Raw genomic sequence first — 17,304 nt, 5'->3', positions numbered from 1 at the left:
CTCAGGACCTGAGTCACTTGCACATATCACTGAGCAAGCAGGAACTGTGCTGTCACAACGGGTTTCCAGGGCTGTTGGCCTTGGAATCCTGGGGACTAGAAGGGATTAGCAGAGCAGGGGAGGGCAGAGGGCAGTCAGACGAGTTCTCTTAAAAGCCATTTTTCAAGGCTGTGTCTTCCAGGGACAAAATCACTGTGGTGGGAGCTTGGAGGCCTCCACCATCGTATAACATGAGTGGCGTGATCTTATGCCAACTCGACACAAACTAGTTATCTGGAAGGAGGAAACTCGGTTGAGAAAATGCCTCCATAAGATCCAAGTATAAGGCGTTTTCTTAATGATTGATGGGAGAGGGACCAGCCCATTGTGGGGGGTGCCCACCCTGAGCTGGTGGTCCTGGGTTCTACAAGAATGAAGGCTGAACAAGCCATGGGGAGCAAGCCAGTAAGCAGCACCCTCCATGGCCTCTGCATCAGCTCCTGCCTCCAGGTCCCTGTCCTGCTTGAGTTCCTGTCCTGACTTCCCTCATTGATGAACAGTGCTATGGAAGTGTAAGCCAAAACAAACCCTTTCCTCCCCAGGTTGTTTTGGTCATGGTATTTCATCACAGCAGTAGTGACCCTGTCTAAGACAGAGGGTGGGGGTGGGGGAACAGTAGGTGAGTTGTAGAAGGAAAGTCAATCCTGGCTTTAAGGTCCAAAGTCATGTTCTCTGTCCCAACCGGGGGCTACTCGCTTACCTTGGTCCTCAGCACTTTTAGCACCTCTCCCCTCTCCCCACTTCCCCCTGCCAGCTGATGTCCTGACCCCTCAGAAATGGGCAGGGAGTCCAGGTGTCTCTTCACAGTAAAATCCTAAGACAGAAGTTGGTACCAGGGACTGGGGTATTGCTGTGATAGGCCTGATCATGCTTTTGTTTGGAAGAATATGGATTTTGGACTTTGGATTTGGAAGGCAGTGGAATGCTTTAATGGGGCTCAGTGGGGGTGTCCTGGTAGGGATATAGAAGACTTTGTTGTTGAGGGTGATTTGAACTGTGGGGTCCTGGCTCCAGAGGTTTCAGTGGAGAAGAACTTCAGTATGTGGCCTGGAGACTGTTTTGTGGTATTTTGATGAAGAATATGACTGGTTTTTGCCCTAGTCTGAAGAGCCTATCTGAGGCTGAGATAAAGAGATTTGTATTAATTGCATCGACAAAGGGAGTCCCAAAAAGGCCCAGCAGAGACTTCGCTCTCTGGTTAAGTCTCATGAAGAGCATTTTGAACAAGCATAGCAAGCTTAGAAAGGAAAAATATAAACTGTATTGTTTCAGGATTAAAGGGGCACCAGGAAGTGAAATGGAGCTGAACTGTGTGTTCAAAGACGATAAATTGATTTAAGGAGTGGTGACCTTGGGGCAAGATCCCGCCTACCTCAGTCCAGACTTGGTGGCACACAGCTTTAGTTACGGGAGACAGAGGCAAGCAGATCTCTTGAGTTCAAGGCCAGCCTGCAACAGAGCAAGTTCCAAGTAGAGAAAAGCTTAAATCCAGGCATGGCGTTACAAGCCCTTAATCCCAGTATTTGGGAGACACATCAATGGAGATCTCTGAGTTCAAGGTTAATCTGCGGGGCAAGTTTCGGAAAGCCACGCTGGGCAATGTGAAGGCAAACAGAAAGCTGTTGGCCATGTCGTAGAACAAGGGGCTATGTTCTAGCTCCAGCGAGCAGCACAACTCTGGCAGCTTCCACCGCATGCCTCTGGCTTTATACTCAAGAGAAGAAGGAGGAAACTGGGACAATTGATGCTGGTCAGGTGGAGCTAAAAAATTAGCAGTGACTAAGAAGAGACCAGCATCACTGAAGTGAAATCTTCTGGGAAATGTTTTCTGAGAGCACAAAGAAGCTGCGTTCCAGAGATAGCCAAGGTTGTATCACAGGCTGCAGCTGGACTTGGTAATGTGTAAGAGTCACCAAGGTGGTACTGATTTTGAAGGCAAAAGGGGGTCATGGAGAGCAACTGAGGCTGGGCACTGTGAGAGGCCATTGGTGAAGGTGCAGCCTCAGTTGCAATTGACAGCCCAGGACTGAAGGGGTCATGCAAAGGAGTTGAGGTAATATGAAGAGAGCCCGCGAGAGGCTATTGAGAGCCTAGTTGCAGCAGAAGACCCCAGTGTATTTGAGATGCCAGTACCATGGGATGATCACCAAAAGAAGCAGCAGCAGTGGAGGTTAACCAAGGCCTAGAGTGCTACAGAGGCCAGAGCTGGAGAAGTGATGCCAGCAATTTGGAGGAGCCCAGAAGATCATGTGTGAATCCCAGGCATTGGAACAAGAAGCTGTGAAGTTGAAGTGGACTTGGAGACCCCAAGATGTTAAAGGTGACAGAGCTGTGGGATACCTGCTAACAGGAAGTAGAACCAGCCCAGGAGAAAGAAGTTTGTTGCAGTCAACTAAGATGAAAAAAGAGTTGGAGATCTGAAGACCGCTTTGCCATCAGACATGGAGATGCAGAGTTTGGAGTTTGCCCAGCTGGTTTCCTGTCTTGCTTTGGGGACTACAGCTAAGTGATTGGATGAATCTCAAAAAAGACCTTGAACTTTGGACTTTTAACATTGTTCAGACTGCTATAGAGTAAGGGGGCTTTGGAACCTGAACTAAATGTATTTTCTAGTATGCTGTGGCCTGTGTGTTTGAACAAGCCTATGGGGGCCAGGGAGTGGAATGGGGTGGCTTATATATGCTTGGCCCAGGGAGTGGCACTATTAGGAGGTGTGGCCTTGTTGGAGTGGGTGTGTGACTGTTGGCATGGGCTTTAAGACCCTCATCTAGCTGATTAGAAGCTAGTCTTCCACTAGCAGCCTTTGGATGAAGATGTAGAACTCTCAGCTCTGCCTGCACCGTGCCTGCCTGGATGCTCCTAATTTGATGATACTGGACTGAACCTTTGAACCTGTAAGCCAGCCCCAATTAAATGTTGTCCTTTATAAGAGTCGCGTTGGTCATGGTGTCTGTTCACAGCAGTAAAACCCTAACTAAGACACTGCCTAAGCAGAAAGAAGAGATTTCATACTCCTTTATGTCCCCAGTTCGCTCCCGGACTCCAGCTCCTTACCCTTTGGGAACCTGGCATGAGTTTAAGGGGGGCCAGATCAATAGAAAAGAGACGGGGGAAGCTATCCCCACCCCTCCCAGTGCCACCACAGCCCATTGGTGTGAGCTTGAGATTTGCAGGAGCCATATTAGAAAAGTAAAAAGAAGCAGTGAAATTCATTTTAATAGTATATTTCACTTTATCTAAGGTATTCCAGATGATATTTCAATGTGGCATCAATGTTAAAGATTAGTGAAAATGGTATCCGCAGAGTTTGGGGGGGAGGGTCAAAGCATTAAAATTCTGGTGTGCATTTCATGCTCAGAGCCTGTCTCCATGAACTGGTGCTCAGCAGGTACCTGTGGCCTGGCTGACTGTCTTGGGGCGTTGGTGTGTGCAGTACATGTTCAGTGCCGTGCAACCCACTCAGGGTCACCCTGTAGGACACATAGAGCTGGCAGAGGCCAGCAGGCTGATACCTTGACCTCTGTCTTGCAGGCCAGGTGAACCGACTACCTTTTTTCACCAATCACTTCTTTGACACGTACCTGCTCATCAGCGAAGACACTCCTGTGGGTGAGTTGGTCCCTGGACTGGGGGAGTGTGGGCGGCATGGGGGCGATGTGTGGGCGGCATGGGGGCGATGTGTGGGCGGCATGGGGGCGATGTGTGGGCGGCATGGGGGCGATGTGTGGGCGGCATGGGGGCGATGTGTGGGCGGCATGGGGGCGATGTGTGGGCGGCATGGGGTGATGTACGTTTTGTAAGTGGGAAGCCTCTTGGAGGTTGAGACCTTCAGCCTGCCCTGGAGTCTCCTTATGGAATTCATCTGCCTTTTGTTTGGATGCTTGTAGGAGCAGGACGCTCACTACCCCTCATAGCAGCTGTAGAATGCCTCGTTTCTCTTCTGCTCCAAGTCTTTGTGGAGATTTGAAGGTGGCGTCCCGTGTCTTTGTACTTTCTCAGTGACGCCATAACTCCTGTAATGAGCTCACTGAGGTTTGTCATTAGATGCAGGTGACTTTGAGTATCCATTGCTTCTCCGATGCATTTACCTCATCACAGCCGCACTACCCCGTTGTGGCTGGCTTCATGGCCCGGCTCTAATAACCATAGCTGGAGGTCTGTGCTTACATCTCTGAGGTCCCGGCTCAGCTCCAGGAACCACAATCCAGCGAATGAGCTTGGATTATGGGCACCCATCTGTAGTCGTGCCAATGGCGACCAGAGGCTCTGAATGTGTGTGTATGTGTGTGCGAGCTCGTGCACGCGTGGGGAGGGGGGCACACATGTGGGAGCGATTGTGCTTTATCTGTGAGTCCCCTGAGGGTCCTGCAGAGTTACTTGCTCTCCTCAGAGGTAGGTGGGGAAGGTTGTAGTCTTTGGATCTGCCACATGTTGTATTATTTTGAGGGTTTAATCCATGTGGCATGTCCCTCATGCAGTTCTGGAATGGGACTGTGTCTCAGTCACTGTGATGAGACACCATGACCAAAGCAACCCGGGGAGGAAACCATTTATTTGACTTACACTTCCACATGATAGATGTTCATTTAAGGAAGTCAGGACAGGAACTCAAGCAGGACAGGAACCTGGAGGCAGGAGCTGATGCAGAGGCCAGGGAGGAATACTGTTCACTGGCTTGCTCCCCATGGCTAGCTTAGCCTGCTTTCTTATAGAACCCAGAACCACCAGCTGAAGGTTGGTACCACCCACAATGGGCTGGTACCACCCCATCAATCGCTAATTGAGAAAATACCTTACAGCCAGATCTCATGGAGGGAGGCATTTTCTCAATTGAGGCTCCTTTTCCCAGATGCCTTTAGCTTGTGTCAAGTTGACATAAAACTATCCAGTGCAGGCTGGTATGAGCAAGGCAGTGTAGACCCTAGAACCTGTGTATAGTCTCGGCACGTTCAAACTTTGACATTGCCAAAGTGACCTCATCATCCACAAAGTTCATGCCTCCAGAACCTCTAGAAGCACGTGACTGAGTCATGCAAACAAAAGCAAAAGCAAGCTGTGAGGGAGGCTTTACGGTTTTGTGTTGCGTTACATCCACAACTTTTCTTGGTTGCATGTGGCCACATGGGGACCATACTTGCAGATTGGACCCACGCCTGGCAGCAAATGCATGAGTGGCCCACCATGTGAATCACCCTTAGGACTTCTGCTCCCTTCCATTCCTGTTATTCCTCCTTGTGTCAGAGATACCTGAACGGTCACCTCTGTGCCATCCCTGAATGCAGTGGCCATAGAGAGGTGTCAGGTGGATGGATGAAGAAATCGGAACCCAGGTAGACAGGGTCTGAGTGAATGTCTGGTGTATCCCAGGGTGATGGGAGGGAGTGGGACAGAAGTAGGAGGAGAGGTCCCTCTTTTGCCATATCGTTTCTGCAGCTAGCTTTTGAACCTGCTCATGACACCCCATATGGAGCAGTCCTCTGAGGTAGAGGGTATGCAGAGGCAGTGGTGTGACCAGCTACTAACTGGCTGGTGTTGGCTGGAAGGGGCAATGGGCCTCCTAAGGGAACAGGCCTGGCTGCGTCCTGCCTGTCACTCTCCAGACCCTGGCATGCCCAGGGGCCTGCTGTGTGAGAAAAGTAACAGTGGGCACAACATGGCCAGCTCTAGTTGTGAGGGGTCTGAGGCTGGAGGTCCAGCAGGAAGCACCCAGCAGGCCCAGTTTCTGTTACCTTTGGCTGCAGCCCTGGTTTGTTCTCTGCAAATGCCAGCATCGATCAGCTCCTGGGAGCCACTCCCAAGCACCGAAGCCCCTCCAAGGGTCCACTTGGCGGCCACAGCCCAGATGGCTGTCTAGTGCTGTGGGGTTGATCTTGGCTCCATCCAGGGAGCTGAGGGACACCTCTGCCTCTTTCTCTAGGGAAGGGGTCCAGCAACTTTCTGGCTTTCCCCTTTCTTTTGAAGAACAATCCAGACAGCAGGGCTTGATGTCATAAGCCAAGCTGTCCCTTACTGTGTGACCTTGGACACAGAGCCACAATGCTCTGGTTCTCTGTTTCTTATCTTGTCAGGGAGAAGAGTTTACAAAAGTGGACCTAATAGGCTGTGTGACTTGGACAGCCTGGCCGTGCTTGTTTCTAGGTCCTCTGAGGATGCTCATCTGGGGTCTCTTGTGGAGTTTTGGTACTCATATGGCCCTGTGTTGTTCACAGGGGACATGTGGCCTTCCTGTGTATGTGGCAGGGATGTGTGCAGGGGCCTGGTCCTTGCCTTCTTTGTGGAAGGGGAAGCATCCCAGGGGCTTGACTTGGAGGACTGACCACCCCTACCTACCTCCTCTCTCAATATGTATGCCAGTCTGAATATTGGCGATGGGGAATTTACTAGAAACACCACAACTCCAAAGTTTCCAGAACTGGAATACATCCCTGAGGGTAAGACTGTAGACGGCCCAGTGGTGGGTCAGTGGCTTACAACACACCACCAGGAGAAGCTGGTTCTGGTATGTCAGACAATGCCAGAGCCCAAGCCAGTCCGTTCACCCACTGCCAGAGCTCAGGATAGCTGGACTGGCGTTTCCTAGGCTACGCTGTGTGGTTTTGGCTTGGACCCCTGGCGATGGGGCTATGATGCCACAACACTCCTCCACGGGAGAATTTAGGAATGAAATTTCTCTTCTGATATTGGTATGAAGCCTGCCTCCCTAGACCCTTAGCACACTTGTCTAATTCTGTCTGCTGGAGCCTTTAAGAAACCAGGATAACGGGATGTAAGTGACATGGGTAGAATTTGTTCTTGTAACAGCCACAGTTACTGAGTCTCAAGGCAGTGCCCTGAGTGTTTCTATGTATCGATTCATTAGAAACAAACCAAAAAGCAAGAACCCTCTCCCTTCAGGGTATCAGAGGTGGGGTTTGGCAAAGGGCTCTTTGTTCCTTTAGTGTCTGGGAAGGCAAGCTCCAGGGTCAGAGACAGACCTGCTACCTGCTGGCATTTTTATTCTTTGGCCTTAATTTTCAGTGGCATGTGGTGGGGGACTGGGATGGGAGGGCAGAGTGTGGGGGAAACATGCTATTGCTATTTCTGCCGTTCTGGGCTCCCGTTCCTCTGCTTGATTGTCTTTCGAAGACCATCTCCTGGCCAGAGAAGACAGGAGTCAAATGACATCATTAAGGCCTTCCTCTGGCTTGTCCACACAGCCCCATTTTCCAAGGCAAGGCCAGTCTCTGCGTGTGCCCTGCTGTAGACGTGAACATCAGTTTCAGGTCACAGGGCCTGGTTCAGAGGGCCTGGGGGCAAGGCAGATCTATGGCTCCCGGTCTGCTTAGGCTGGTGAGCATCACACAGACGCAGACTGAGTGTGGGCCATGAACAGCCATCAGTACCTGTGGCACGAGATGGCTGCTGAGTCCAGCTTGCCTTAAAAGTCTATGACGTGGGCGGAGCTGAGTCCGGTAGCACAGGCTCGGCACCCCAGTACTTGGGAGGCTAAGGCAGGAGGATCGTGAACTCGAGGCCAGCCCGGGCTATCTATCAGGACCCTTGCTCGAAGAACAAGATAAATCAAGAGCACCAATACCCTCAATGTGGCTGAAATTTTAGCGATCTTTTGTCCTTGCGATCCTGTCCCCTCCTCACGAGCTCCTTTCTTTCATCTTACCTGGTCCCTGGGCACCAATTCCACCTCTCCCTATTGGGCAGCCGGGGACTCAGCTCCTGTGTTACTTTGCAAATCCATTTTCCCATGGTTTGCTGTCTAGTCTTGGTCGCCTTCCTGGGTCCCTCCTGGCAGAGTGGCAGGCGTTTTCTCCTGTGCCTGGTCACCCTCTTGGTGACAGGTAATGTCGTTCATTTCTTAGATTATGGATGTTTCCAGGTTGACAGGGCTAACTCCATGACCTTGGTCCCCAGCCTTGTGCCCCACATTTGCCGGGAAAGCCCGGAATCTTCTAGCCAGTGGGAGAATCTCCCAAGGCTGAGGACTGGCTCCCTCTCAGTGACACAGTGAGTGTCAGGAAGGCTGTGCTGGTGAGGTGGAGGTGGTAGTTCAGAGAGTGGGCCCAGGAGAGCTCGCCCCCAGATGGCACAGACGCTGAGCGTGCCTGTGCGTTTGAATGGCCCGACCCACGACAAGCAAGGAGGGCGATTTTATCATTCCAGATGCCTGCTGGAGCTGTGTGTAGCATATTTGTTAAAAATCCCTCTGGGACATAGAACATGGCTATTCCGGAGAGGGACCCAGCAGGGCTTGGAAAGAGCCAACCTACCCAGCTCCTGGTAGGGTCCAGAGGGAATGCAGGCGTATGTATTGGCTTTGGAGCTCAGGTCCTGGAGTCAGTGATGTCTCCATCCTATAAATGCCCTCAGCCCTCAGCTGCCCAAGGAAGGAGTAAAACTGTCTGCCACAGCCCGCTTCCCCTCTCCCCACAGACACCAGCTCTTCAGCCATATCCAACTGCTCAGAACCCAGAACAGCATGATCTGCCCTGTTTCCTGAGCTTTGATAGACACCAGTCCCTTGGCTCAAGTGCAGGTTCCATTTCCCGCCTGGCAAGTTCCTGCTTAAAGTCCGGGCCCCCAGCCCTAGAGGCCCCAGCCTGCCCTCTCTTGCTCTTGTGAGCTTTGTTATTGACTCTGCTCGGCACCCAGAGACCCGTGTCCCAGCTCGTCGTGTGCGGCTCCCCACAGGGCTATTAATTCTTTACATATTAAGTTTATTAATAGCAGCATTGAGATTAATGATCATTTTGGTGTTTTGGTGTGGTATGAGATTGTGGAGCGGTGGCATTAGCTGTGGCTTATTGACTTCTGGCCTCCCGCAGACTCTTGTTAAGCACTTTAGATTCGGGGGGCCCCCATGGATCCACCATGAGCCCCCTCGATGGATGGGCTGTTATCTCTGCTTTGCAGCTGCCTTTCCCCAAGCGCAGGGCCCAGCTCAGAGTGGGCTGGGGGATGCCTGTGCGTGGGAGAACGGATGAGTGAGTGAATGAACGGCCATTGAGCATCTCGCCAGCTCGCGTCCCTCGTCCCATCCTTTCATTTGTCACCTGGGTGGATTCACAGGGAGCCGACTTCCCCAGGCAGACCCTCAGCACCCCCAAAGTGTCTTGAGTCACAGCAAAGGTGATAATGCTCACGCTAATCACCTGCACGAGCAAATTAGTCTTGTCAGGAGCCATTAAGGTGGGAGCTCGGGAGGCATTAGGATGGAGGGGACCCAGGCGGCGCCCGGCTCTGCTGCCAGTTGGCACTGATTAATTTTTCTGCAAACTCCATCAATGCCCAGCTGTTTTGTCTGGACCCGGGGAAAGCAATTTTCAGGTGGGCAGACCCTGCTGCATCGTTCTTACACACGGAGGAGCTCAGGTCTGCTCGCCACTCTTGACGTCTCCCAGGGAGTGGTGGGAGAGGAGGGGGATGATGGGACAGCAGGAGGGAGTGGAGGGGCCAGGCTGTGAGCTGGGCTGTGGAGAATGAGGCTGCATCTTCCTGTTGGACGTTCTGAGACAGGAATGGGCCTCTGAGAGTAGGCTCAACCCCAGTAGTGGGAAGGGGCTCTTTCTCCTTACTGGGCCTCCTCCCTGAGGCTCTCTCAGGAGAGGGAGGGCAGTCACAGGGAGACCATTATTTCTTTTTCCAGCCCCAGGCAGTTTCTGAGGACTGACACGGGCCTTAGTGAGGGCTGCAAATTCTCTCAGTGAGGGCCGCTGAGCAAGCTCTTGGAGCTGCAGGGGTAGAGGGCATGGCTGTGAGGGGCTGCTGGGAGTCCTGGCAGTTTAGGAGGCCTTTGATGCCAGCCTGCCTACTGACTGTTAACAACAGTCAAGTGACTAGGGTAGGCAAGGTGGAGGGAGAGGCTAGCGTTCTTGCTGGAACAAGGTTAAATGTCACGTATGTTGCGGGAGTAAGAGCCTGGATTCTTCAAGTTCACTCCCATCCCACCTGAGGGATCTCCGAGGGCCTGTGATGAACCCAGGAGCCTCCTGAAAGAGAGTTCTGTAATCATTGCTTCAGTCCAAACAGTCCCACTTTTCAGATGGAAAAACTGGGGCCTGGATGTTATTGTATATGAGGAACTTTGTGGACAGGAAGCTGCCACAATTGTCTATGCCTCAGGAAGTCACCACATCTCACAAGATTGGCAGCAACCACAGGACTTGGTCTGGACAGATGCTGGACAATCTGTCCATCCAGGCTCAGCTGTCATAGTGAATTACCTCACCATTCATGGTCCAGGCAGCCCCGTGATGTTGGCCAAGCCAATATATCTACGGGGACATAGAGCCAAAAGGACAGTGGGGACCAGGGACAGCACCATAGAGAGACATGAAATTTTTATTTTACTTGGTTTGTTTTTTTTAAACTTACTTATTTGGGTGTTTGTATTGACATAAGAAACTCAGGCCAGTCTTGAACTCACAGCTGCTTGGATTTCCAGAACGCTGGGCTTACAGATCTCAGCCATCATGTCTGACTTCAGAGGACACTTTGTATCACTGGTGTGGTCTTGGGACAGGCTGAGGTTCTGTCATTATCACCAGGAGATCATTGTCCCAGGAATGGGAACAGCTTTAAATGTATCGATTGATTGATTGATTGATTGATTGATTGATTGCTGGCTGGGAACTCACTGTGTATGCCAGGCTGGCCTTGAACTCACAGAGCTCCGCCTGCCTCTGTCTCCCCACTGGTGGATTAAAGGCGTGTATCACTGTGCTTGGCTACTTTCTTTATCTTAGCCTTTTATTTTGTCCTTATATTGCACATAGAAGAAAGTTGCTAGAGAAGTTCAGAGAGCCCCCATCATCTAGTTTCTCCTGCCATCAACATCTTGCACAGATATGATACAATTATGGAAACTAGGAGCATAACATCGCTATGATGCTGTTAAGATAAAGAATGCTTACATTCCACCAGCTCGCCCAGAAACATTCCCTTTCACTGCAGGCAATGTGATGTCTCTTAAACTTGTGCTTTAACTTTGGTTAATATTTGGGCAAATTGAATCTTATTCCGGAGCCTTGGATATCTGTACACACACACACACACACACACACACACACACACACAAACATATACACACACATACACACATGTATACACACACATACACATAAACACACACACAGACACACACACAAACATATGCACACACATACACATACATACACACATATACACACATGTATACACACAGAGACACATAAACACACACACATACACACATATACACACTCACAGACACACACACATAAACACACACATACACATACACACACACATTCACAACACACATACACACACACACAAAGACATCTGTCCGGTCAACAGACTTTTCCTTGGGTATTCTATTTGTTGGGTGCTGTTCCAAGCTCTGGGATTTGCAACACACACACACACACATACCTATCTCAAAGGAGTGAGCTAGCCCGGGGAATAGACAGGAATGGAGAGCAAATATCTGGTCTACACATGTTAATATTAAGGGAGAACAATGGTTTTTGATGCAGGCCAGTGGCACTACCAGCCTGTACTATGTGTCTATTCTTACCCCAGCCCCAGAGGCCATGCAGAACTCCCAGCAAAGGTGCCCCACTGTCATCTACAAGGTTCGTGCTCAAGAATAGCACAATTGGGTTACAAAAAAGTAAAAAAAAAATCACAAAGATAGATCTTATAATGGTTTTAGTATGTTTGTGGTTTCATATTGGGCTGTGCTCGTAGCTGTCCATGAACCATAGATTGATAGGGCCTGCCCTTTCTAAGGCACCCTGGAGGGAAGTTTGGAAGCCATTGTCTTGGTCAAACAGTCACATTTCAACAGTGGAGAAAAAAGCCTGAGAGGACCAAGCTGCCCCAGGTCCCTGGGAGTCGCTGGGGGTCCAGGTTGCAGTCTTCTTTGCCGATTCAGAGAGAATAGGCCCCTGGAGTAGCAATGTCCTGGGCTGAAGAATCAGCTTCTTAGGACTTGTAGTTTGCAGAAAGGGCTTCAGACCCCTTGCTGCACTGCCTTGGGGATGAGTGCCTGAGCAGAGGCAGTTGGAGGTTACCCATGGGCTCTTGTGGTGAGCAGTAAGAGAGGAAGGAGGTTACATCCTATTTGTGCAAGTGACCAGATCTTGAAACCTAGGAGTCTCCAGGTCTTGGGGTCTTTTGATTCCTTGGAGGATGTTCCTCTTCCTTCTGGGAGGTATGAGTTCATGGTAGACCCTAAGGGAATGTCTGACACGCCTGTTGGCTTTCTTTTTCCCAAGATCAGCACAGACCTTCAACAGAGGCATGGGACAAGATCACTGGCCTCACAGGGACTTCAAGGGTGAAGCTACTCCTAGTGGACACAATGGCTGTGCACTGCCCTCTGCTAAATGGGGAGGGGGAGAGGAGAGGTAATAGGGAGGGAGAGGGGGAGGGAAGGGGATAGGGAAGGGGATAGGGAAGGGGAGGGAGAGAGATAGTAGGGAGGGGGCAGGAGTGCTGGATGAAGCTGTAATAACACTGATGAGAACAGTGATGGCCACCTGTCATGTGGACAGGCTGTGAACGACACACACCAAACACCTGTGCCAGGCTGTGCTGGGGAGGGGGGCAAGGGACACAGATCACAGATGACTGGGGAAATGGCAGCTATCTCTTATTACACAGGGCTTTGTCTAGAAATATACTGCTCCATCGGCTTTGTATAGCAAGCCTAGAACGCCGGCCTCATCTGTTTCGCAGGCGAAGAGGCAGAGGCTTAGAGAAGTTAACGTCCACAAGGTTGCGTGGCTTCTGCAGGGTGGAGTTGGAGTTGACGCTGGTATGGCCAGACCCCCCAGGCCTGTGCACTCAAATCGAAGCTCTTAGACTCTGCATGTGGGCTTAGCTTTGTGGGTCCTAGTTTAGAGCACAGAAGTCCCTCACCCCATCAGTGTCCGGCTCACATCATGAGCTTTGGAGTGACGGTGATGCCCTGAGAAGAGAGGAATGTATTCAGGGGCTCGGACTCAGAGAGGGCATCTCAGGAGGGGTGGCAGTGAGGGCTTGTGGCAAATATTATTTGGGTGTTTCTACCCCACCTCAGATCATTTGGTTCCCATACAAAAGACAAAACCTTTATATTCGTAATAAGCCTTAAAGCCCCAGGTCTGGTCAGTTGACTTCCTTGCATCCGTTTGTCCTTTCTGGACAGCACAGAGGAGGCCGAGCATTGAGGGACCTCCATTTGGAGATGGCTTCATTGCTGTCAGCTATTTATTTAGGGGTTTCCACCCCACCCTAGATCATTTAGTTCCCAAATAAAAGACCCCAAACCTTTATGTTGACAATAAGCCTTGAAGCACCAGAGCTGGGCAGATATCAGCCCTCTATGCTATTTTGTCCACTTCCCTGTCAGTGACCCTGAGACATCACTTGCCATGTTCCACCTGGGCCACTCCTACTCCAGCTGGCCAGCCATCATGGCCGTGCGCTCACGATCCACCCACCCCGTGGAGCCTTCTTCCTTCCTCTCTCTATCTTAGAATCTGGGACTTGAAATCTCCATTTGGGTTAAAAGGACAGGGTTGCCAGAGCCAGGTCAGCTGAAGCCACAGGAGGGGTGCTGCAGAAGCTGGGCAGACGGGCTGGTCACCAGCAGGGCCAGTTGGGTGCTGGATAGGAGAATTGGGCCATTGTGACTGTTTAGTTCTTGGGTCTCATAGCTAGGTGGCTTACATGATGTCACCAAGAGTGACAGGACCCCGTGCTATTGTGTTTCCCCCTCAGCTAACAGCAGGTGTCAGGGTCTTTCTTTTCGGCTGCCCAGCAGGATTGGTAGGGTCCTTTCTGAGCCTGTCATCCAGGAGTGAGTCACTTACTGAGTGGCTGAGTAAGTGTAGGGCTACTCCCCCAGGGAGAGCCTTGCACAGACCCCGGACTCTGGCTCTGTCCATGAGCTGTGTGAACTTAGGAACTTCCGCTTCCTGGGCCATCAGGGCTTCGGACCCCCGGGAGATGTATGTCCTTGTTAGTGATGCTCCTCAGAGCCAGCCACACTTCTGCATAGTGGCCCAGGGGGAGTAGTTCGTTAGGCTCCTGGCCTTGGGTCTCTCTTTGGGTCTGAGGGCTGGACACAAGCCTGGCTCTCAGGGTGAGAATGAGCTGAGCTTGCAGAGGGCCGGGAACACTCAGGCTCCAGGGAGCTGCCCGAGTATAATTTACAGGAGCTGAAACCGTCCAGCTGGCTGCTGAGACCAGGCTGGCAGAGCCGACTTTGAACTTGTCATCACTGTTCTCATCCCTACGATGCTTTATGAGCCTCCGGGGACATGTGCCCGACAGTCAGCCCTTGACCAGGGACAGGCCAGTGTCCAGGAAAGCTGTCTCCAAAGGTCTTTACCCAATGCCTTTGCTCTCTTCTCCTTCTGGACCTGAGCGCTGTATACTGAGTTCCAGAAGTGGAGATACGGGACCTGGATTAGAATCCCAGCTCTACTTCTTATTAGCTGTGTGACCACAAACAAGGCTCTTACCCTCTCTGAGCCTTATTTTCCCTATCTGGAAATGGGAAGGATCACACTTTCTTGGACAGGTTCACAGTGGAACTTTGGAAATACAGTTGTTACTGGAGTGGGTGCTGTTGTAACTGAGAGATTTGTTGTAACCAGAGCCCCCTCCCCCACAGTGCCTCTTCAGCAAAGATGGACTGCGCCAGCCGTAATTTAACTTCTCTCTAACTCAGTTTACTCTCTTAGAAAGTGTGGGTCCTGATGCCGCTGTGTCTCCTATTAGATACTGGAAGGTGTTGGCACACGGGAAGGACATGGATGGAATAATTATACCCATTGATACCGCCTTCCTTGTCGGTCGGTTCTTGCCCAAATGAGTCACAACTGTGGGTAGGAATGTTCGCTTGAGGCCAAAGCCCTTGGGTTTGGCTTCGGGCATGATTCTTCCAAGGGAGGTTTCTGGTTAAGAGAGGCCTGGGGCTCCTGGCAAGGCCTGCCAACTCCTGTCTGTCACAGTGAGGGGCCTCCCCCAGCAGCAAGACTCACCCCCAGACTCAGCCCTCCTCACCTTTGAGCCCTGCCTCCCCATTTGCTCTCTCCCAGCTCCCAGCTCCCCTGTGTCCCTCTTCACACAACATCTGTGTAGGCCCACAGACAGAGAGGCCCATCCTGGAATCTGCCCTGATGATCTTGGTGATGGCCCAGTCCTTGTTACCTGCCCCTCCCTAGGGACAGATGTCACCACCCTTCTCCCTCCTAGCCCTGTCTAAGCTCTGTGCTAAGAGCCTTTGCCAGGCATTGCTCACTCTGTCCTCACAGCACTCTGTGGAAGACGTGGTGACAAACCCACATTATAGATGAGGAAATGGCTTAGAGCTTTCTATGGTCTTCGGTAAAGGTTAGAGTGGGCATAGAGGACGCCTGAGTCCCCTTGGAGCAAGGTACTCACCCTGCCCCAGCTGTGGTCTCTTCCTCACCTACCTTCATACCACAGTAGACAGAAGTGACAAAGGTCTCAAGTCTTTGCTCTTGGTGGATAAGAGGCCTGCCTCGTGTCACTGTCCTGCCTGGGGTTCCTTCTCTGGGCTATTGAGCAGCTGGACCATGTACAGGGAGTGGAGTCAATCTCCTTGACAAGTGACTTCGCTCTTGAATGGATGATTCAAGATGTGTGCGTGGGTGCTGATGTTGGATGAGATGGGGGCGGGTGTTCCGTATCGGGTCTACTCTGCTATGCCTCTGTGAGCTCTTGGGAGACACTGTGCTGTGGATAACTCAGGTCTAGCAGACGGGGAATATCTGTCTCCTGTGGTCTCTGGTCATGAGAACCAATGAGACCTACTGACCCTGTGTGTATGCTCCAGGGCCGGCAAGTTGCTGCTAGCCCCTGTAAGTGTGACAGCTGCTCTACCCTGCTACTTCCAGTTCCTACTTCCCATCTGTGCTGTCCCAAATGTAAGGCAGGGAAGCAATGGCTTCTGGCCACTGGCTGTCATGGATTGATCAGGCCAGAGCCTGCAGGTATATTTGTGATTTCTGATACTGTCCACTCTGGGCAGACAGCCGGACCTCATTGCTAAGGACGCCACCTCTGCAGGTTGGTGAATTCCCTGTATGATCAGAGATTCTGACGTGCAGAGAAATGCAGGAGACTGTTGGGGAGGTGACATCACACGAGGGCAGGGGAGCAAAGCCAGCTCAACCATGGTCTCCAACCAGCCACCGCTCCTGAACCCACTGCATTCTAGGGGACTGTCCAGGTGTAGTCTGGGAAGAGAGAAAGTTGTGACCTCGTTGAGGGCAGGAGCTGTAGCAGCAAATGCTAACTAAGCATGCATGGCTTCCTTCAATGCCCAGAATCCCTGTCAACAGGACGGGCATAGCCCTTAGTGGGGCTGGTCCTGTGAGCAATGACGTCAAAAGTCTGTACAAATACAAGAGCACAGGAATTCAGCCTGCCACAGACTTTTGCTTCCAAGGATGAGGTGTGTGGAATGGCCCGACGACGTAGGAATGTGGCACAGGTGGTAGAGCTTCTCGGGGCGTGACTCCAGAGACAGAGCAGAGACCCTAGGGGGACGGTAGTGGGGTTGAAGCGGCTTCCCATCATGCGTGGCAGTCCAGGTCCCTTCCTTTCCCGAGTCTCATCACAGGACAGAAAGTGATCTGGGACTGAAACCACCCTCGCTGTGGCTTTTCCAAAATGGCTGACCCCCATCCTTCGGTTCTGAGAGAGCCCACAAGGAGTACCTGCCAGCTTCAGGTAGGGGAACTGTCAGTCTCACCCCAGAATGAGGGCTCAAGTCTCAAGTACTTGTTTCTTTCCTGCTGTGTGTCCTTTTGATGGCTGCCTCAGTTTCCCTATCTTATAATTTAGGCATAGCAGGCCTCTGTCACTGTATGCCTTGCTTGTTCCCAGTAGGTCTGACACTAGAGGTATAAGACCCCCCTCTTTCCACCTATAGAGATTGTCAGTCCTGATCTATAACCCCTAGCCTTTTACTTAGAAGCTCAGGGTGAGGAGTGGTCAGAGAACCGGTGTTCTTAGTACATTCTTAGCTAATGCTGCTGCTGTGTGGAGGGGGTGCTGACCCCACCTGGGACTGCTGTGTTAACCACACTCCTCCCCTGAGTGTCAGAGTCCTGCCTTGTCCGGCCTGGATGATTCAACCCCAGACAACAGCTGCCCTTAGAGCAATGGTTCTCAACCTGTGGGTTGCGACCCCCTTGGGGTTCCAACAACCGTTTCATAGAGATCGCCTGAGACCATCAGAAGACACAGCTCTTTACAGTTTATAAC

General features: G+C 51.4%; 1 protein-coding gene across 15 annotated transcripts in view; it reads left to right on the top strand.

Annotated features, from left to right (window-relative positions):
- Cdh23 (cadherin-related 23) overlaps positions 1-17,304 on the top strand; it is a 382,501-nt gene that overhangs the window by 38,860 nt on the left and 326,337 nt on the right. For all 15 annotated transcript variants that reach the window (XM_063278917.1, XM_063278916.1, XM_063278914.1 and 12 more), the window contains one exon: positions 3,571-3,648. In XM_063278917.1, the coding sequence (XP_063134987.1) occupies positions 3,571-3,648 (78 nt within the window). The remainder of the gene's footprint in view (positions 1-3,570; positions 3,649-17,304) is intronic.

The sequence above is a fragment of the Rattus norvegicus genome, chromosome 20 (assembly GCF_036323735.1).
Source record: "Rattus norvegicus strain BN/NHsdMcwi chromosome 20, GRCr8, whole genome shotgun sequence".
In the NCBI taxonomy this organism is placed as follows: domain Eukaryota; kingdom Metazoa; phylum Chordata; class Mammalia; order Rodentia; family Muridae; genus Rattus; species Rattus norvegicus.
Note: the sequence above shows the minus strand (reverse complement) of the source record. Positions and strands in the feature narration are given on the sequence as shown.